Here is a 23,206-nt window from a genome sequence, read left to right as displayed (position 1 = left end):
ATCAGTTAATAGACATTTGTTTTTTTTCCACTTTGGGAAAATATGGCTTGATTAGCTATTTTTAAGGTTATACATTATCTGGTTAGTGAAAGAAATATGGTAACACACATATGAGTAGACACACACATATGCATGTATGTATGTCTTGATTCTCTTGGAAGTAGGGGAAAAGTCAGTACACTGTCCCCTATGAGTAGCAAGTTCAAAATTATGGATTTTAAAGTAAGGTTACCATCTTATTTCCCATATCCACAATCATTTTTAGGAATTTCAAATTAGGAAAGTATCAAAGAAATATTTTAGCTGTCTTCAGTGGCTTAAGGTGATTCAGGAAATGCTGAAATACAGAAGTTGAGTTAATTTGCATTTCATAGGGTGGTTTGATGGATGCATGCAACATACTTTAAGTTTCAGTAAAAATAAACAAATAAATAAAGGGTTAACTGAGTCAGCAAGTTTTAATTTTTGTTGTTGTTGTTTAAAACAAGTATGTTGTAATGGTGGTTTCATGTTACAAAATGTTTAAAGTCAGTTTAATCAAGTATAATAAATACTGCATGTCAGTCAATATATTATTCTCTTTTATATTTCAAATAGTTCCCATGATTTTTCCTGAATTCCAAAATGTAAACATTAAAAAAAATTTATTTTTTTAAGTTTATTTATTTATTTATTTTTTTAGTAATCTCTACACCCAACATGGGCCTCAAATCCATGACCCTAAGACCAAGGGTCATTGGCTCTTCTGAGTGAGCCAGCCAGGTGCCCCCAAAAACATAAAGAATGTTTATCCATACAAGCCAATCTTTTTTTTTTTTGGGGGGGGGGTTGTTGAGAGAGAGAGTACAAGGGGGGAAGGGACAGACAGAGAGAGAGAATCTTTAAAAAAAATTTTTTTATGTTTATTTATTTTTGAGAGAGAGAGAGAGAGAGAGAGAGAAAGAGCATGAGCAGGGGAGGGGCGGAGAGAGGGAGACACAGAATCTGAAGCAGGCTCCAGGCTCTGAGCTGTCAGCACAAGAGCCTGACGTGGGGCTTGAATTCACAGACTACAAGATCATGATCTGAGCCAAAGTCAGACGCTTAACCTACTAAACCACCCAGGCACCCTGAGAGAGTGTGTGTGTGAGAGAGAGAGAGAGAGAGGGAGAGAGAATCTTAAGCAGGCTCTATGCTGAGCATCCCATGACCATGAGATCATGACCTGAGCTGAAATCAAGAGTTGGATGCTTAACTGACTGAGCCACCCAGGTGCCATACCAAACTTTAATTACTGCCACTGCTCCCTATATGGTTTCCATTTTTGTTTCCTTCTTAAAATTGGGAGTCCCAGTCTGGATATCATGTTCCATTCTGAGCCTAACCAACATACTATCACCAGTGGTATATCTTATCCCTTCATCCCTAGTTTTTAAAGTAATGATAGTAATGTGCTACTGTGGGTATAGCATTTATTCATCAAGTACTTTTTTTTTTTAAGTTTATTTATTTATTTTGAGAGCAAAAGAGAGTGTGAGTGGGGGAGGAACAGAGAGAGAGGTAGAGAATCCTAAGCAGGCTCCACACTATCAGCACAGAGCCCAATGCAGGGCTTGATCTCATGAACCGTGAGATCATGACCTGAGCCAAAATCAAGAGTTGGATGCTTAACCTATTGAACCACCCAGGCGCCCCCATTAAGTGCTTAGTGTAAATTGAAGTGCAGCCTAGTCTAAGACCCAAGCTTTGAGACAGACCTGCTCCCATCAGGAAGCAGGTCTTTATGGAAGCAGAACAGATAAAAAGACCTTGGACTGGAGACCAGTTTGCAAAAGAATGTTGTGTTGGGAAATAGGACTTCTGGCCTCACTAATCAGTTCTTTTTATTATTATTATTATTATTATTATTATTATTATTATTATTACTCAGATAGCATTTGTTAGATTCTCTAGGTGCCAGAACTGTGGCAGAGTTGTTTGTAAAAATGAATGAAAATTTAGCCCCTATCCTTGGAGAAATCACAATCCAACAAGGCAATGGGCATTTGATCTATTAATATAATACAAAGGTCTAAGAGAGGTACATGTGATACAGCTACTTCAGGCCAAGTTTTTACTCCAGACCTCATGAGTGACATCATCAAGATAATCCAATTCTGCTGTCTTAATGGAATGTATATGAAAAAAATAGAGAAGAACACGGATTTCATTTTCTCATTAGCTTGATTCTTATCCCAGAAAGGGACTAACAGCTGGCATAGAGATTCATTTAGCCTCATTTCACACAGATTATGAGTACTTGGAGCAGGACATATTTTTGTATGACAATGAGTTCTAGCAATAACAAGATTTTTAAAGTAATTGAATAATTATATTTATTTATGAATCTGGGAGTCACAACCTTTTATCTTCACTCTCATTGTTTCAGCTGAGCCAATACAAGCATGAGAATTTTAGAATAAACTTATATTTTTCCCAAGGAGCAGACCAAAGAAAAAGTTTAAATGTTTTAAAAGTTGATTTTCCCAACTGATTTTTCTTCTTAAAAAGTGATACTATCTCACAGGTAGTATTCATTCTACTTGCTCAAAAAGGCAACAATTTTATGTAGCTTTTTTTGTTAGAACCTGCCTCAGTCTTTGATAGCAATCTTTTGTTAGACAATTCTCGTTACACAATAACACCCCTTTGTTCCACTGTCCATTAGCTACTTACTGACCACACCAGAGAAGAGACAGGAAGCAATGCCTCTTATTTGAGTTCCATTTAACACTTCAAGATCAAATGACAGATTTGGAACAAACACAAAAACACAACCAATTACACAGTTAAATCTGCAATCACTTTGAGATAGAAATTGCATCATGGAAATAGTTAACTGAAAGACAGACAATTAAGACTTGTGTGGCGATTAAAGGTAGAAACCTGTTCTGTAATTATGACTTCATATTAGTTTTAATATTTTTTTCAACATGTCTTTAAAATCATTTTGCTAATGAAAATTGGTATAGCCACTATGTAGTAGGCAAGTGACATGAAGGGGAATTGATCCAGAATTACAGCCCTACCCCTATGCTCACTCATGAACCAAGTGTGTAAATTGCTTTTTGCCACTATCCCGTATTCCCCGCACCCACCCCTTGCAACATTAAACTGCCAAACACCACCCAGGAACGGATTTCCTATTTCATCATTTAAACCCATTATCTTGTCCCCTTACTATCTTGCCAAACTGGTTTCCCTCCACTTACATTTTTGAGACATGATGTGGCAAGATAACAAGTCTAGACTCTATAAGTAGACAGTTGGGTCTTCAAGTTGAAGCAGAGGACCAAAAGCCAGTGGTCCTCTTTGTTTGCTTTTCAGTGTACTGCCTAAACTCCTCGTAATCCCAAAGAGATCCTCTAACTGCAGAGCATTTCTTTGTGTATTAAAGAGCAGACAGCAGCTGACTGATAACTGCAAGGCAAAAGACCTGCAGTTTGGGAAGAAAGAGTGCAGCACGTTGAATTGAAGCGTTAGCCTTTGCCTAACTTGCCGATTTGACTATGGTTAACTCAGTAAAGATGAACATAATCTCTAGAGCGTGTTCACATGTCTGGTGACGGTTGGGATCTTGGAGTTGCTATTTTGAGTGAACAAGCCAGAGAGGGGCTTAGGGGGACAGAAGCCCTCTCGATTCGCTTCAGAGGATTTCTTTCACTCTATTGTGGGAATGGGAAAGTCTCCACCCATGTCCCCAATTATCTGTCCATCCACACACTTCAGAATGTTATCTTTTTAAATGTCAGGCATTTGGCCACTGGTTTACAGAGTAAGAGTTATCTAGAAATGACTGTCAAGAGGAGCTTGGTGAGTAACCAGGGATAAAAGATGATGTTATCTCGGAAGGTTGCCATTTAGTGACATGCCCTCATTACATTATTTAGGTCATGTATCCCCGCTCTAGCATCCTCCCAAATATAGAAGATATTGAGTATGTGTCCTCAGAAAGTTGCTTGTGGTAATTGATAGTGACTTGGTAAAATGTAGACAGTGACTACTGAGAGCTCAATGGGAAAACTAGGCTGGCAACATAATGCTTGGGGTGAGTCCTGGGGCTGAAGGCACAAGATCTCTGGGACATGATTGGCCCATTAGAAGAGTAACTGAAGATACCAATACAAATAGGGGTAAAATGGGGTGGAATTAAAAATTCCCACAGGACTGTTTTTCATTCTCCTTTCGCTTTAAATCTTTCTGATAATAATACACAGTTGGGGGTAGGGAGAGGGCAGGGTGTGGATTTAATCCTCCCAAAGTTGCTCAAACCACAATGAATGTTCCCAGTCAAAGCACCCTTAGCTGTTTCTAAGAAAAAGCCTCCTTATAACAGCCTCAGGAACTGATTTCAAATCCCGGGCCTTTGTCTTTCATCTCTTTGCTCTTGGGGCTCGGGGTAGTGCCACATCTGGTGGTGGTTTGTGTGAAAGGAAATAATATATATAATAGTTTCCTGTTTGGTCATTTAAACCTGTCCCTGTGCTGGACAGAATTTGACCCACTTCACTCAATAGCAACGTGTCCTGTTGCTGAAGTACCCATTATTTACAATGGCCAGCCAGCCAAAGTGACAGTGCTTTACCACCAGCCCCAAAGCTGCCCAGGCCCCTTATTCTGACCCTTACTGTTTTCATTGACACATAGAGTGTTGTTAATAGCTTAAACCAGAGACTGGGACTTATTTCTTTGGAGCATATAATTATATTTGACAAGAAACTCACAAAGTCTAGTAAGTATGGTTATCATCCTCTTCTCTTAATCCTTTTTGGAGCCAGATTCCATTTTATTCCTGAATTTTAAAAACCGTGAGCTTTATAATTTATTGTGTAACGACTGGCAACCAAAAACTAAGACATGCTAATAATACAATGAAACATATTTGGTATTTTGAATTCTCTTTTTCTAATTTGACTTTAGTTTTCTTGCCCTGACCATAATTGACAGTCCTGCCCTGGAGGTTTTTCTCTTTTGTTTACTTGCAGAGGTGGCCAATTTTCTTCTCTCTGGGCATACCAATTTGTGGTACTGAATGTCTGAGAGACCATGGAATATGTGACATTATTTCTGTATATTAGAATCTGTTCACACAGCAAACTCTTCAACTACGGAATGAGCACTGACCATCCCTAAATCTGTGCATATATTTGAGAAGAAAAAAATCCATTCTGCAGCCATCACTTGCTTTTTACTCTAGTCTCTTAAACTAATTTCAATTTCTTCTTTCTTAGAGACATTAGAAATGTATGGATACATCATTTTAGTTTGGACCTCCTGAAATGCTTATGATAAAACAGAGAGGAATGTTTGTAGTAACACAATATGATTATGGAGGACAGGAGTGAACAAACTGTGACCCATGAGCCAAATGTAGCCAGCAGACTGTTTGTGTACGAGGTTTTTACATTTTTAAAGGGTGATGGGTTGGAGGAAAAATCAAAGAATATGGAACAGAGACTAGATGTGTCCCACAAAGTTGAAAATATTTACTATCTGGTCCTTTACAGAAAAGTTTTCTGATCTGTAGCTTGGGCTAGCATCGTTTGCTAAAGTGTAAAGCCTTACATCTAGATCAGCTGGTATCTCTTTGAACTTTAGATACAGACTGTTATTGAGTACTACCTGCTATACCAGGGCAAATTATACTATACTTATTCCAATTTACTATTTAATCGATTAGATGTTAGTACTATCTATATATTCTAATGGTTTTCAATTCTGGCTGAATTTTAAAATCATCTGAAGAGCTTTAAAAATACTGTTGCCTAGGTGCCTACACCAGAGATCCTGATTTTAGGATCTGAAGGGGAAGCTGGACATAGGTGTGTCCTACATTCTCTTCAGCTGATTCTAATGTTCAGGCAGGTCTGAGAACCACAGGCCTGCACCATTTAGGGGTCTATTCGTGGATTAACAACTAGACCATATTCTTAGGCAGTTTTTATTTACATTGTTCATTAGAAATATAATAAAGATGCATTATACAAATTGCTCTTTAATTTCAAGACAGAAGTGTTGCTCAGGGAAATTCTGAGACAATTTTGAAATGTGAGGAGCATATGAAACAGATAATGCAGAGCCCAGAGAAATAGAATTTAAGAGATAGGAACTGAAAGGAACATGCTGGAAAAAAAGAAAAGGAAAGGAAAGAAAAAAGAAAACCCCTCAGAATTACAATACACAAATCACTGAGTAGATTTCTTGCTGTCTGGGTAAGTGTATCTATTTTCAAAAGTGCTATTAACATAAACAGAACAGTAAATCTGGGGCACCATACTTTTTTTTTTTTTTAAGTTGTTTAGAAGAATTATATCAGTCTGCAGGTGTCACACGCAGTTACTCAGAATCAGAAAGAAGGCTGATCGGGGGTTAGAAGATCTCCATCTATCTATCTTTTTGCAACCAACCACGTCCAGGCTGTTTATTTAATACTTCCTCTTGCTAATGAAGATACTGGTTGGGGATGGGTCGGGCTTTCCCATCTCAGCATAAGACTGCAAGATTTGAACGTGCCCTGGTGCTGGCTTCACTGACCACAGCAGGTACCCCGGGCAAGAATCTGAGCAGTAATAACAGGTAACAACAGAGTGTGCATCAGATGTCTGATACTTTTCCTTCCAGTTTATTTCCTTTTCTCCCTCATTTACCACCGTGTTCTTTTCCCTCTTCTTTTTACATTTTTCCAAACCAGCAAGTGCGGAGGCAAGACACATCAAAGCAGAGATGGGAAGTGAAAGAGCTCTCGTTCTGGATAGATTAGCAAGCAATGTGGCAAAACGAAAAAGCTCAATGCCTCAGAAATTCATTGGTAAGAATACAACCCTTTTTTTCCTGCTGTTGTTAGCAGATAGTTTAAATGAGATAACGTAGGATGCTTATATATTACACAGGCCCTTCCTAGCTTAATCGCTGTTAAAATAAGGTAATTGGTTTTCCATTGTACACTTTTTATTCTTCATGCTTCATTCTGATACCTCGGGCAAATAGAATAAGATATTTTAACTGAATAATCTTAACTCCTGAAGATGGAAGTATTTGATATCCAATTTCCTAAATGGAGTTGGTGTTAAAAATGCTGTTCCTTCCTCTTTATTCTGAATGACATATGTTGCATGACAAAGTTTGTGCAATTGACACCAGTAAGATGTTTGAAATAGCATTTCTGTAACCTTTTGTAGTTATATTTTACAAGTTGGTTCTGTAATCGTGCCCAAACTTTTTTTCATGCTCTAAAACTTACTGCCATTCTTTCTTGAATTTGATTGAGGACTGGCTTTAAGAGAATGTGGTTGGGAGAACATGGATTTAAATAACTAGGCTGGATTCAATCATTTGTCTTACAGGAGTTAATTTTTATGCCATTGGTTTTCACATTGTCAAACAATGGAGCAGAATGAGATGGCTAAAAAATAATTATGTTCATTAAAGTGTTAGGACTGCTGAACAGCAGAGATGTTTTGCCCAACTCTCCCAGATGTTTACATAAATGTGACCATGGTATTTAAAATAGATTTGTATTTGTGAAGAGGGCAGCTGAATTGAATGTATCAGTTTTGCTATAAATTGAAATTCAGTGATACTGAACAAAAATAGTTGTCACACGAAAATAGACCTCCCTCAACACCAGTAAAATTTTAGAGGACTGTCATTCTGTTTTTCCAAAGCTACTTGCTGCTATTGATTTCTCACTACAGTTCTTTTGTGCTTAATCTTCCCAATAGCTTTTACAGATATTACGTACCTACCTGGTTTTTAAATCTGGTTAAATTTTATTAGGGTCTAGGTCATTTTTTTACAGGCAGATATTTTATGTGAATTATAGAGATTTATTGAAAGAACTAATGTGTTTCAAAATTACCTAGCTTTGTATTTATGCTTATTTAGATACTTATGCCTTCTTTATTTTATTTTGATTAGCTGAGAAGTTTTTGTATCCTCTTTTAATCACTTTAAGAATGTGTCAGACTAAAGTTGGTGCATTTCAGTTTAGAAAGACACATTCCCCCCCCCCCAACCCCCATTACCATTTCCCCCCTCCCTGGTGAGAAATGTCAAGGGGCATGCAGTGACATCCATGTGGAGTTTAGGAGCAGTGGATCAATTGTGATTCCACGGCTCAATCTTAAGACATTGCTCATATATCTTTTGAGCTTGACTCCTGTGAAGAAGTTCTGACTGGAGTCAGAACAAAGGGAGAGTATAGTTGTTATTCTATGAGTGTAATTTACCTTGTAATTTATTTTGGGGAAAGTTTTGACTCTAGAAATGGCCGTACTTGATGTGGAGAGGGACATGGAGAGAAATGGGCAAGGAAAAAAATGTGAAGTGATGCAATTTCAATCCAATTATAGTCAATGCGTTTTGGTCTAAGACAACTAAAATATGAGAGAAGGTGCTTAGTATAGCTGCCGTATAGCAATAGTTGAGCCAAAACCCTACTTAATATAATAAAAAATATAATAAAAGTTGCTTTGTTATCTTCATGGGTTTAAGAAAACACATTTCCTGTGTTCACTTCCATGCCACTCTACTTATTACATCAGGGATCTGTTCCATTTGTTACCCTTGTGACCAGAGGATTTCCACTCCTTCATTTCCAGACTCATGAGAGATGCTTGTAGGTGCTGATTTCTCTCATCTTCTGAACCATCATGTTCTCTCTATGCTGGCATCAGGAAACCCAGTAGAGTTAGCTCTTGATTTGAGCTGAGGCAGCAACTTCAAGGCCCTGAATAACTGGGGGAAATTTTGTTTGGTAAATTGTGGTATGTTGTGCAGTAGGAAGAACACTGGATTTGAAGCCAAATCACCCAGGTTCCGATTCTAGCTCAGTCATTTCTTAACTCTGTGTGTTCAGACAAATCACATAACCTTTCTGGGCCTCTGTTTATTCATCTGTGAAATGAGGAGACTGAATAGGTGATGAAGTGATCGGGAAGGTCCCTCCCAGCTCTATCATTCTACAAGTCAGTGAGATGAATTAGCAAAGGCTGCAATTATGAATACCACTTTGTGTTTATAAACCCGTATGTGTAACTTCAGGTAACTGTTTTCTCAAGGCTGTACAGACAAGGTATTTATGTTATAAACCATATCAGATATTTTAGTTGTTTTTTTTTTTTTTTTTAGGAAGGTGTGGTTAAATCTGAGAATCTATCAAACAGCTGCATTTGGCCAACATTCATATATCTTACTGAGGGCATTGCTACTTCTTTGGCTCTTTCATCAGGAAATGGGGATAGTGCTCCTGCCATATCCATGATGTTCTTGTTCCTAAGCCCTGTTCTAATCTTCTAGCATTAGCTTGTATCTCTTCCTTTTAGAGATTATTTTTAAATAAAGGGTTTCCTTTATTTATTGAATCATTTAATGGAATCGACCTTTTTGATAGAAAACAGTAATATCGGGGAGAGAAAAGGAACATTTGATACTGCAGTGTATGAGATGAAGAGCTACAAAACATCGGGGCTAATATTTTCTCTCCTCTTCTCTTCTGTCTCCTGTATTTCCTCTCCAAGGCACCATTTTCTGAAAAGATTCAGCTGCCAGGGAAATGGCAAAGGGTAAAGTGTGAAGGAAGAATGAGTCACTCCCTTTAATCCTTGCTGACAGTTGCACAGCACTCAGACCAACCTTTGCTTCCTTGACCTCTTGAACTGTGAGGGTTAAGGTGAAGTTATACCATCAGGTCAGCCTGTTACTTTCCCAACAGGCTAGAGATAATCACCAGTAGGTAGCATCTTCCATCAATTAGAGATTAACTGAGGAAGAGGGACAGATTGGGTTAAGCTCAGGTGCATTTAGAAACACAAAGGAGGTACTTGGGTAGTTCAGTTGGTTAAGCGTCCGACTTCCGCTCAGGTCACGATCTCGCTGTCCGTGAGCTTGAGCCCCACATGAGGCTCTGTGCTGACAGCTCGGAGCCTGGAGCCTGCTTCAGATTCTGTGTCTCCCTCTCTCTCTGCCCCTCCCTTGCTCATGCTCTGTCTCTCTCTCTCTCTCTCAAAAATAGATAAACATTAAAAAAATTTTTTTAAAGGAAACACAAAGCATGCCTGTATTGAAGCATAGGAGTAAAATTAAATTGCCTACATAGGAGAAAAATAAAATAATTTCTTTCCTAATTCTCTAAGATGTTTTATTTCACTTTCCGTAAGATAGGACATAAATCAACACACATTCATTAGAAATCAGCATCTTTACATCATCAAAATAATTCTTAGTTGCTGTTTTCGAAGGACACGAAGGCCTCACTTTTAGCACCTAACCCTTTTAAGAGTTGTCCTTTCTCTGCATCTTATTCTCCTGTTATAAACTTGTTTGAATAGACTTCTAACTAGGCCATCTTCAAATACTTGGCTCAAAATAGAGGCCAGATTTCTCTCCTGGAGGGAGGAGGAAAATGACTACATTTCTGCATATTTCTTTTTCTGATTTTCATTCTTTCTCCAAAAACAGATGTGTTATTCCGACCAAAGTGGTTACCATAGCATCTCCTTATTATTTTTAATTTTATGTATTACTTTATTAAAGGAAGTTTTCATGTTGAAAAGAACATGAAAACAGATCTCACTCAGCCGCGGTAAACATTCTGGTGAGGTTTTGACACTTCAACAAACACCATCGATTCTCCTTGTGAAGTAACTAATGAGAAATTGTCTGCTTTGGTTAACAGAGCGACAGGAAGCAGTTTGAAAACTCGTTTCTAACAGCAAAAAGTATCTTCTCCCACCCCTTCCCAAAGGGCTGAAATCTATAATCCTGTAAACATTATAAAATCGTAGCATTTTAGGGCTTGAAGGGATATCAGGAACACGTAGCAAGTTCTTTCACCAGAGGAGGAAAAATTGGAGAGATGGCGAGATGCAACTAGCAGGTGACAGAGCAGGGTCAGGGCAAGGCCTAAAACATGCTGCAGTCCAAGGCCTTCCTTCCTTGGGAGGTTAACCGGAGCAGTGCATGTCATGTGTGCTACACCAGGGCTTTGAACAGTGGGGAGTGTAGTCATTGAAAGCTGGTGGAAGAAAAAGTCCCTGAAGAAGGGCAATCATTCTCCCTCGAGGGTGTGTTTTCTTGAGAAAAGAAGTCTTCCCCTGGTGACTCCATCAGGACTGATGACATCCAGTAGTACCTCTCACAGAGGACAAGGCTTCTGCAACAACAAAACAGTCTCCAGCTGTCACCCCCATGGGGGGTGCCACCCCCATCACTCTCTCTCTGTTTGCTCCCCTTCTTGCCTGTTCTGTGGCTCCCCACTGCTTTCCTCCTCCTGGAAGAAATGTTAGTCACTTTGGTCTCATTTAGATTGAGATCAGAGCCATCATCTCATCAGATATTCCATTTACCCTACTTACCTGCCCCCCTCCCTTTTTTTGACATGTACTTGCAGTAAGAGTAAGCGATAATACGCATGGGATATGGTATGAAGGTAGTGGCAAATACATTTCAGTGACTTGAAGAAACTTCAAAAGAAAACCTGAATATTTCACATCACCCCTCATGATGACTATAATAGTAGAAATGTGTTATTTTTCTAAAGTTCAAGTCATCCCCCCCATCTTCAAAAAAACCTTTCAGTGGCTTCCCAATGGAATAAAATCTGAACCACCCAGGTGTTCTGAGCCTAGCACAATCTGTCTCCAAGTTACCTTTTCTCATTTTATCATTTCAGCCAAGTAATCTTTTAATTCAGCCACAGTGAACTACTTCCACTTCTGTGTAATACTTTCCCTCTTATATGTAATGGTTCTGTCCATGCTGTCTGGAATACCATCACTCACATCTGCCTTTAGAAGTACACATGGTCAGAGGGTGCCTGGGTGGCTCAGTTGGTTAAGCATCTGATTTTGGCCCAGGTCATGATCTCACAGTTTATGAGTTCAAGCCCCACATCGGGCTCTGTGCTGACAGCTCAGAGCCTGGAGCCTGCTTCGGATTCTGTGTCTCCCTCTCTCTCTACCCCTCCCCTGCTCACGCTCTGTGTCTCTCTGTCTCTCAATAATAAATAAATGTTAAAAATAAATAAATAAATAAATAAATAAATAAATAAATAAATAAATAAATAAAAGAAGTACACATGGTCAGGAGGTGCCTGGGTGGTTCAGTCGGTTAAGTTTCTGATTTTGGCTCAGGTCATGCATGATCTCTTGGTTCTTGAGATCAAGCCCCTCATTGGGCTTACTGTTGTCAGTGCTGAGTCTGCTTGGGATTTTCCCTCTGTCTGTCCCCCACTCTTGTACTCTCACTTGCGTGGTGCTCTCTCTCTCAAAATAAATAAATAAACAACAACAACAAAAAAGCACACACATCGTCTACATTCGCATAGTCTCCTGAGTCCTCTCTTTACTCTGTTCTCCCCCTGCACTCAAGGCAAGCTTAAACAGTTTGGTGATATATAGAACTGTCTTCACCACAATCACTGCCACCACCTCAGATAACAAGGAGACTTTAAAGAACAGAGGCGCCTGAGTGGCTCAATCAGTTAAGCATCTGACTTTGGCTCAGGTCATGATCTCTCAGTCCTTGAGTTTGAGCCTCACATCAGACTCTGTGCTGATAGCTCAGAGCCTGGAGCCTGCTTCAGATTCTGTGTCACCCTCTCTCTCTGCCCTTTCCCCACTTGTGCTCTGTCTCTGTCTCTGTCTCTCTCTCTCTCTCAAAAATAAATAAACATTTAAAATTTTTTTTTAAATAAAGAATAGATTAATATTTGTCTCACATTACATGACATATTTGAGAAGCTGTCCATATTATTCTCTTTACTCTCTTGACTACTGTATGCTTTGTATTAGGGGTACTGATTTGTAATGAAATTGCATAAATGCTACATTTCCTATTGGATTGCAATTATGTTTATATTCCTCAAAGCACGTAACATGGTGTGAGGCTAATAATAATAGTAATAATAATAAATGATCTACCACTTATTAAGTGTTTACATTTGCCAGGCACTCTTTTAAGCACTTACAGATATCACAACAATTCTGTGCATCATAGATATTTCTTGAATGCACGTTGCTGGTCCATTTGGAATAAAGCACAGTTGCTGGTCCACTGCTTCTGGGAACCACCCCAGCAGAGAATCTGAAGTCACTGTCCATGGTGGGATTGTGCAGCCATGGGCAAGGTAGCATCCAGGAAACAGCAGTTAATGCTCATGGACAGATATATTTAGGCCCTTAGATTGCATCCTAGTTCTCCATTTACTGACTAACCGACCTTAGCAAATTAACCTGTTTGTAGGTTAGGTTCTTCATCTGACTAAGAGACGCTAATTCACCTTAGGCAAATGAGACAATATACAAAAAGTACCTAGGACAGCACTGGGTATATAGTAAGGGCTCAATAAATAGTAGCTATTCCTTTTAGTATTATATATAAGGCACAGTGCTAGGTAGTGTGAAGTATAAAACCCAGAAGTAGGGGTGCCTGGGTGGATCAGTCGGTTAAGCGTCCGACTTCGGCTCAGGTCATGATCTCACGGTTCTTGGATTCAAGCCCCGCGTCGGGCTCTGTGCTGACAGCTCGGAGCCTGGAGCCTGCTTCAGATTCTGTGTCTTCCTCTCTCTCTGCCCCTCCCCTGCTCATACTCTGTCTCTCTCTGTCTCAAAAATAAATAAAAATATTTAAAAAAAAATAAAAAAAAAACCCAGAAGTAAACAGATTAGGGTGGTGGGTATTGCTTGGCCCCAAAGGCAGAGGTCTCAGCCGTGTGCTCAGCTAAGGTCCCTTTTAGCTCTAGGCTGTGATTCTGTCTGTACTTTCAAGTTGGCACTTAGAAGCCAACAACATATGCCCTCACCACATCGCAGCAATTCAGGTCAGGCAGTTGCTCAGTTTAGAGTTACCAAAGCCTAGATGGTAGGGATTGAGGGATTGACACCTTTAAAAGGAAACACGGGTAAGTAATGGCCCAACCAGGCAGCCTTGGTTCCTAAACTCAGAACTTGTTGCTGCCATTTGTACTTTCATCAGAAGGAAACCTCTAATTCAGCCTGAAGCTGCTATCATTAATCATTCAAAGGTGTGGTACGATTTTGACTACAAGCTGGACTAGAGGCTCCGTGCAGGTTTGGGAGAAGTTACACTCTTGTGGTTTGACTAACCTTTTTTATGAGTATGTTACTAAAGAAACGTGAGCTGTTGGCTTTTCAATTACTGTAGCTTACCCCTTCTGAGTTTCATACACATTGAGTCATCGTGTCTACAGGTGACTGATAATCATCTGCACTACTCAAGTTACCGTAACTCAGAGATGAGGGGATCTGATGATTGTAGGTTGCGTGCACGTGAAGATCTGAGGCTCTCCCATCTTCACAATGAACAATGGTCTGTGTTAACCACAGAACTCAGTCACATATTTCCACTCATCCAAGAGTTTATTTCCCTCTTACTGTTTTGCCTCTTACAACTTTAGCACTCAGCTGTTTTCTGACATGTGCTGCAGGTGGTATAGACTCTGAAACCGTAGGCCTAGTTCAGTAAAGCGAACTCTTGGGAGAAAGGATAAAAGCAGAGTTTATGATGTGCCTACCCCACCCCGGAAACTTTCTGGAACCTCTCTGTTAGGTGAAAAGATAAAAAGGTTCTCACAGACCCCTGGTATCTGGGGAGTTGAGTAGAACCAGCCACACTGGAAAATCATCGATGACCTTGAAAAGGCCAGGAAACCAAAGTTCATCATTTCTGTGTCACGTTCAGGAGAATGAATATTTGTGACCTTAGCTGGCTTTCATGTTCTCAGCCTCATTCTTTCAAACAGCTTTGATCAAAGATATATTCAATCTGGAAGCTGAAAATAAGAACCGCTGATGACTTTGGCAAAGGTCTACTTTTCTGTTGCTTTTTATTGAGTTGCCAAAGCAGGGTGTTTTTCTTTGCATATTTTTTTCTCTCAGGTATTTGTCTAGAAACTATCATGTTGGCCTTAAGGTAGTGGGGATGCAGGACAAATCCATCTGATTCCATTAGATCTTCTAGCTGCTCTTTCTGGCTCCCATTTCTCACTGTTCTGGTCTATCTTACACTTTGCTGTTCCATTAATATCCTGAAAATAAAATTTTGACCCAAGCCTCCCTTGCTCAAGGGCATGTGGCAGTTTGTTCTTTGTTCAAATCCAAATCCAATTTCAGAATGCCCATCGTTTGGTTTCACCATGTGTTATCTTTTTTCAGTATCTCCCCAAATGTGGAATGCAAAATGCCAGGAGGCCCATGGGGCAAGAAAATTATTTTGTTTTTTAGTTCTCTCTCAATCTTCTTGATTATACCAAAGGAAAAAGGTTTAGACTTAATTTGATGTTAGATTTCATTAATACTAATCTCACACTTGGCAATCTCTGTTTTTAGCAGAGAGAGGGGATCTTTGTTTCCAAGTAGTCACAGTATCTGATCAAAACTTAAGTAAATTGCTCTATTTCATTGTCTTTATTTTTCATAACTACCTTCTATTTGCGGTAAGTGATTCTGGTTTTCCATTTGTGTTAGTAATATAAAGTTTACTTAAAAAGCAAACTTGCGGGGTGCCTGGGTGGCTCCATCAGTTAAGTGTCAGACTTAGGCTCAGGCCATGATCTCACGGTTCGTGTTTTTGAGCCCTGCGTTGCGTTCTGTACTGATAGCTCAGATAGCTGGAGCCTGCTTTGGATTCTGTGTCTCTGTCTCTCTGCCCCTCGCCTGCTTCTCTCTCTTTCTCTCTCTTTCTCTCTCTCTCTCTCTCTCTCAAAAGGTAAATAAACATAGGGGCGCCTGGGTGGCTCAGTCAGTTGAGTGTCCGACTTCGGCTCAGGTCATGATCTCGCGGTTCGTGGGTTCAAGCCCTGCGTCAGGCTCTGTGCTGACAGCTCGGAGCCTGGAGCCTACTTAGGATTCTGTGTCCCCCTCTCTCTCCACCCCACCCCACCCCTGCTTGTGCTCTGTCTCTGTCTTTCAAAAATGAATAAACATTAAAAAAAAAAAAAAGGTAAATAAACATTAAGAAAAGAAAGAAAGAAGAAGCAAACTCAGGGCACCCAGGTGACTTGGTCAGTTAGACATTCAACTCTTGATTTCGGCTTGGGTCATTATCTCAGGTTCATGAGATAGAACCCCACATCAGGCTCCATGCTTCTAGAGCAGAGCCTGCTTGGGATTCTCTCTCTCTCTCTCTCTCTCTCTCTCTGCCCCTCCCCCACTGGCACACGGGCACACACACTCTCCCTTTCAAAATAAATAAACATTTTTTAAAAGAAAATTCATTTTAGCAAAAAAAAAAAACACAAAAAACAAAAAAACAGAGAAAGAAAAGGCAAGCTGATTCCAACAAAACAAAAAATCCTAACATTTACCAAGTGCTTTCTATGTACTAGGCATTTTTCTTTTTTTTTTTTTAATTTTTTTTATTTTTTTATTTTTTAATATATGAAATTTACTGTCAAATTGGTTTCCATACAACACCCAGTGCTCATCCCAAAAGGTGCCCTCCTCAATACCCATCACCCACCCTGCCCTCCCTCCCACCCCCCATCAACCCTCAGTTTGATTTTTCTAAGCACTTCCCAGTGACCCTGGGTGGCAGATACAATTATTATCCCCATTATACATGAGGACATGGAGCCATAGACATGTTAAGTAACTTGCCCAAGGTCACACAATGGGTAACTGATGAGCCAGCATCAGATCCAGTCTCATCTGGCCCTATTGCCCAGGCACTCAACCACCACACCACCCTGAGGTGCCAGTATTGCAGAACGTGAGGGAATAAGTGAAGTTTCAGAAATGCTGTATTTCATTCTTCCTGAAGGAGAGCTACAGCCATACTCTCTTACTCTTCCCTGCTTGTGTCCTGTGTAGTCCCACTTCTCTGCCTTCTGTCATGCTCCTCCCTCAATTAGGATGTCTCATCAACCTCTCTGAAAAGCTACGTCATACCAGTTCATCAAGACCCTTCTCAAAATCTGGGTTTTCCAAGAAAGCTTTCGCTGCCCCAGGTACTCTTGAATGTTTTTCATTCCCTTAACACTTAAATATACAATTTCTACCAGACTGCCTTACCCTTGCCTTATAATTCTTTTTACAGAAGACATGTACTCCCCTACTTAACTGCCTTAAGCATGGCATTTAGAATAAAATCAAAGACCTCCATAGAGCAGAGCTGTCCTTTCATGACTTCTAACATTTATTTTTCTCTGCTTCCATGCATACAGGTCTTGTTTCTCTCCCACTAGTTTGGAGACAGCTCAAAAACAGAAACCAGTTCTTCCAATTCTTATGTTTTCTTGAATTCTTTCACTATTGGACCCTTTACTGTATGGCAGGGACAAGCTTTGGAACCATAACATGCCTAGGGAATGTTACGGAAGAGAGGATCTGGTTCAGCATATCCCCCCAGAATCTAGTGTCTACAAAATAAAAAAGCAGCAGCAATACCTTAGCCTCACTTTCAGTGCTTGACACATCCACCCGTTCTCTCTTCCCTCTACCAGCCACTCACCACTGAGCACATCTGCCATCACTGCAGACCCTGCTCCTGCCTTCCCTGTGGCCAGAGAGCCTCTATTTTCTAACACACAACACCCACACCCCAAAGGTGGCTAAACTCTGTTTTCAGAATTTCTCAGCAGTTTGACAGGAGCAGTAGGACAGGGTGACCACAAATACATTTTTCAGTTAAGTGTGAGATAGGTCCTAATGATCACCTGTGTATCAATGATACATTTTTTTTTTCAAACAAAAGCATGACATACTTTATGAAAGGAATAAAGACTGTGATCTTTCATCAAGAAAGCTTTTCTAAAACTTTCTACATTTGAAGTTCATTTACTTAAATCTCAGTCTGGTGACAATTTGTTTGGGGAGTGGTAAGTTGGAGGTTTGGGGGCTACTTTTTCTGCCCCTGTAGCTATTTAAAAAGCTGCAGAGGCTAGTTGCTGAGCATCCCCGCTGTTTGCAGCACTTCCGTTCCCCTGGCTCTCTAGTATTACAAGCAAAATAAGAGTTTGGGAATTGATTGGGTTGAGAGTCCAGGAACAGTAGAAGTGCCATGCTCCTGCACAGTGGTAGCTCCCCAGCCTCCCGTGAACCCTGCCCCAGTGTCCTCTTGCTTCTTTTTCTCTCCTTTTCTCCAGTGTCCCCTCTGATGTGAGCAGTGGAAACAGTTCACGTTGTAGCCTCAACTTAATGACATCTCTGACACTCCCTTTTGTCTGCCTGCTTAATTTATTTTGACTGTCCAAACATGTACTGTCAGCCACTGTCCCTTGAGACTTCAGCACCCATTGGAGCCATTCTGCCTGGGCGTTCTTTTTTTTTTTTTTTTAATGTTTATTTATTTTTGAGAGAGAGAGACGAGCGTGAGTGGGGGAGGAGCAGAGAGAGAAGGAGACACAGTATCTAAAGTAAGGTCCAGGCTCTGAGCTGTGAGCACAGAGCCTGATGCAGGGCTCGAACCCACAAATCGTGAGATCATGACCTGCCAAAGTCAGACGCTTAACTAACTGAGCCGCCCAGGCGCCCCAGGGCTGGGTGTTCTTGAGCAGGTGGCACATCCTTCCTCCCTTTTCAAGGACTCTGGAGAATCATTTTACAAACTCTCTGCCCGTGTGTTCTTCCTCTTGTAATTATTTCTTTCACTTGTTCTAGGTGAGAAGCGCCACTGTTTTGATGTCAACTATAATCCCGGCTATATGTACGAGAAAGAGAGTGAGATGATACAGACCCGGATGATGGACCAAGCCATCAATAATGCCATCAGCTATCTCGGTGCAGAAGCCCTGCGCCCCTTAGTCCAGACACCACCTGCTCCCACCTCTGAGATGGTTCCAGTTATCAGCAGCATGTATCCCATAGCCCTCACCCGTGCGGAGATGCCAAATGGTGCCCCCCAGGACCTGGAAAAGAAGAATATACACCTGCCAGAGAAGAGCCTGCCTTCTGAAAGAGGCCTCTCCCCCAACAATAGTGGCCATGACTCCACAGACACTGATAGCAACCATGAAGAACGCCAGAATCACATCTACCAGCAAAATCACATGGTCCCTCCCCGGGTCCGCAATGGGATGCCACTTCTGAAGGAAATCCCCCGCTCTTATGAACTCCTCAAGCCCCCACCCATCTGTCCAAGAGACTCCATCAAAGTGATCAACAAAGAAGGGGAGGTGATGGATGTGTATCGATGTGACCACTGTCGAGTCCTCTTCCTGGATTATGTGATGTTCACTATTCACATGGGTTGCCATGGCTTTCGTGACCCTTTTGAGTGTAACATGTGTGGATATCGAAGCCATGATCGGTATGAGTTCTCATCTCACATAGCCAGAGGAGAGCACAGAGCCATGCTGAAGTGAACATCTGGTCTCCAAGATGATTTACGCCTGAGCATTCAACATAATTTGTAAAAACCGATACCCCACCTAACGAATTATTCTCCAAACTCATTTCCAAACTCCCTTCCATACCATTTTTAGTGTCCAAAGAGTCATGTTCACATGGGCAACAGGGAAATGCTGTCTTCATTCAGAAATTGTTTGCAGATAATATCGTGTTATCATTTTTGTTAAACCTTTGTTTTCTCATTAGGGACTTGAATTTTTATGATATTTAAAAGCCAGTGAAGTATTTGGTCATTATCTTCTGCAGCAATGGAACAAGCAGTCCTTGGAGTTTGTTGCCATTCAAAAGAATCCCCCAGTTGTGCTGCAAGAGACATTCTTTCTGAGATACATAGATACATCAGCCATATGTGGAAAAGCATTTTGGTCATCTGCCTAGGTCCACGATGAAGAAGAGCTCACCAGCTAACCTGGCTCGGAAGCCATGCCCTTCTGTACTTAACACAGGCTGAAAGTCTAGGATATAGTCTCCTCATCCCAAATTATACTATAATGGTAAGGAAAAGAACAGTCATAAAACAAGTATCTGTTACCAGTAACTGAAGACTGAAGTCTCTAGGCAGCAGACCCATTTCTTAGCACACAAGGGGAAAAAAATCAAGTCATCCAATGATACTTCTGCTTCTACCCTTTAACCTTCCCATCATCAATTAAAAGTTGCTTTGGTTTAAACCAGTCATGAATAGGAGAAATTCTATATCAGAAGAACAGATGGCTTTAAACATAGACCATCATTGAAACTCCAGGAAGTTGTCGGCTTTGGACGATGGCATCCATTTCCTATGATCAAGACTGGCAGAACTGGGCTCTGAGGGGGAAATGGTTCAGAAGCACCATGGGGCAGTGAGGGGGATGGGTAGTTACCTAAAAGTTCTTGGTCTCCTTCATGGAGCATTAGTGTACAGACACTTACCAATGATTTCTTTTTTTGACAAAAAACCACCAAAGAATCCAAAATGAGTGACTTAGTCTCCCCCTCCCCACAGGAGAGGAATCAGGGACAGATGTCATGTGTGTTGTTTGGGTCTTTGACGAGCTTCCTGATGGGGTGAGGAGGGGGCAACTCTGCTGACAGGTTCTCCTTGATCAAGCAGGGTGGGTTTCTCTCTCCATTTTAAGTGGAGCTGCTGTATGCCACGAAAACTCCTGAAAGATCTTGATTCTGCACATGTATCGGTCAGCTTTGTCATCTGTTATGGGAAATATGCTATCAAGGGAAAGTTCAGGGATAATTGTAAAATTAGTATTGCAATAGGGGTCACGAAATCTGTTTGTGAATTCCATATTGGCTGCTAATTAGCTGTATGACTTTGGGCAAATCACTTAACTCTTAAAACTAAGTTTCTTCAACCATAAAGTAACAGTTGGGTTTATACATTCTCTAAGGTCCCTTCCAGCTTTAAATGTATGCGATTATGCTGTAACCACAGTTACTTTTTAGACCTCTTAATGCATGGGTATTAAGCAAAAGAGTATGTATATGAATATCTGTTTCACATTGCTTTGGTGTGAAAATGGTAGTGTTGTTAAATTTTTCCTTTAACCACTGAGTTGTGAATGTGAAGAGGATGGTGGGGAGGAACAAAAAACAGGAAGGTATTTTGATCTTGCCCCAAAGTATATACACAAAGTGGCACCTGCATCTGCTTGCCAAAGCCTTTTTTTTCTCTCTCTCTCCTTTTTAAGAACTGGTGTTAGCGAAAATAAATTCTGCTTCCAGGGACAACTTCATGGAGCCTAGTTACACATTAAGAGTCAGCTTTGTGCACCTTTCTACCAGAGCCAGGAGTCCCCAATTCCTGGTAGATTAGTGTTTTATGTATCTGCCTTGATATTTCGAAAGGGCTTAGGCATTAGACTTCAACTCAACTAATTTATGTGCTGCCAGTAATTAAAATGTTCCACCTCAGACTGCACAAATGGCTTATCCTTCTTTGTAGCATGGCGTCTGTCTCAGGAAAAAAAAAAGACTTTGTGAAATTCCATGGTAACAGTCCCAACATGTCTGAGATTTCAGCTAAAAGACTAGACGTATTTCAGTGCGTAGTCTTCACTATGTTTCCGTAATCCTAGACCCCAAGCTACGCCAGGTTGCTTACACCCGTTGTGGCCGAGGAGCTGCTTATTATACTCTTGAAATGCCGCACATCCTGTTGGCTCTTCAGGGGACAAAAGAAAGAATATTTGGAAGCAAGAATTAGTAGGAGAGAAAGCTTGGGAAAGCGGGCATTTCCACCAGATTAGTGGGAAAGTCCTTCTGCAGAAGCCAGCTCTTGCACCTTAAGAGTGAAAGAGGCCCATCCCACTAACCTAGGGACTTTTGTGTAGATATGACCCTCATTTTCCCTGTGACTAATAGATTTTCTAAATGATTTCTATTCTTCTGAGGTCAGTCTTCTGAGTGGGGTGGCCACTCAGAAATGCTACTTTCACTGTAGCATTCTGGGCCTAGATTGGGACACACCGAGTCCAGAGAAAATTTGCATGTACAAACTGCATATTCTTAAATCTTAAAGTCGAACCAGTTAATATGTAGTAGTGGTTGTCACCACACAGGTGAATATTTCCTTCTGTAGGCACTCCTTATACCAATTAATGTCCCTGCCCACCGCTTGCTGGTAAAGAGGGTAAAGGAGAATCTTAGCAAGATTGCTTAGTGAGAAGGGCAGAATCAGGATTCACGTTCAACCATGTTGGACAGTGAGATCTCCTTTCCCAGCCAGAGTCCCTCTGAACATGAACGTTGTGGGTCTTCGCTCATCTTCATTTCCCACCACACACCCAGGAGGCCACAATCTGAGGAAGAGCCAACCCCATGGAAAGTTCCCTTGCAGCCAAGGTGACAGAATTGGGGTGAGGTGGAAAAGGAAGAGAACTGGCTCTCCAGATGTTCCTTACCACCACTTGAATCATTGCACAGGTATTTCCTAAGGACATAGAACTAAACAGAAGTATCTCCCCCATTACCCTCCACCACCATCACCAAGGACAAAAAGACATTAATAAATCTATCAGTCTTGGGGCACCTGAGTGGCTCAGTCAATTGAGCATCCAACCCTCGGTTTCGGCTCAGGTCATGGTCTTGCAGTTTGTGAGTTCAAGCCCCGCATCAGGCTCCACACTGACAGCCTGCTTGGGATCTTTCTCTCCCTCTCTCTGCCCCTCCCATGCTCATTCTCTCCGTCTCTCTTGAAATAAATAAATAAACTTAAAATTTTTTTAAAATAAATAAATCTACCAGTCTTTAGATTCTTTAAGTCATTCTCCCCAAAAGATATTTGCCTTGACACAGATAAGCTAACTAATCTTATGCCTTGTTACCTATTTTGAGCTGTTCCTGACTCAGCTTCTGATTTTGTCAGTGACAAAATTTCTCACCTTTCAAATGCAGTGCTTAACATTTGCTAGACCCATACTCATAGTGGTGGCCCAGATATAATATGACCTCAGATTTCTTTTGCAAAGAAAAAGGTCTGAAAACACAGAATTTTGCTTAGTTGAAACACTGTGTTACGAACAAATCTCACACTGACGTGAAGTTTTTCCTAGTAGTCTCTGTATCACTATTCTTATTCTCCTCCTCTGCTTTTTCCCCTCTGATAAATGTGAGGTTTAATGTGTTTTAAGGGAAAAAGCAATACTGCTGATAAATATCCCAGCACAGGCACAGTAAGACCGTAATGGAAATGTTAAATGCTTAGAGTCCTAACTTTAAAATGTACCCCCACAGAGAACAGGTCTGTTGGTCTCCAGTGGAGATTTGGAAACTCCAGGCCCCTCAACATTTGAATCCTCAGAGATAGCCAACCTCTTTCACAAGGG

The 23,206-nt window shown here is 40.8% G+C and overlaps 1 protein-coding gene across 2 annotated transcripts in view; it reads left to right on the top strand.

The window, feature by feature from the left end:
* Positions 1-22,246, top strand: part of IKZF3 (IKAROS family zinc finger 3) — a 90,957-nt gene extending 68,711 nt beyond the window's left edge. The window contains exons 1-3 of one of the 2 annotated variants that reach the window (XM_042914709.1): positions 5,704-6,594; positions 6,710-6,826; positions 18,636-22,246. In XM_042914709.1, coding sequence (XP_042770643.1) covers positions 6,742-6,826; positions 18,636-19,339 — 789 coding nt within the window. In that variant the 5' untranslated portion in view covers positions 5,704-6,594; positions 6,710-6,741 and the 3' untranslated portion in view covers positions 19,340-22,246. Of the gene's footprint in view, positions 1-5,703; positions 6,595-6,709; positions 6,827-18,635 lie in introns of those variants that run through there. The other variant, XM_042914708.1, reaches the window with a different exon arrangement.
* The last annotated feature ends 960 nt before the right edge of the window (positions 22,247-23,206 follow it).

This window comes from Panthera leo, chromosome E1, assembly GCF_018350215.1.
Source record: "Panthera leo isolate Ple1 chromosome E1, P.leo_Ple1_pat1.1, whole genome shotgun sequence".
NCBI classification, from domain to species: Eukaryota; Metazoa; Chordata; class Mammalia; order Carnivora; family Felidae; genus Panthera; species Panthera leo.
Note: the sequence above shows the minus strand (reverse complement) of the source record. Positions and strands in the feature narration are given on the sequence as shown.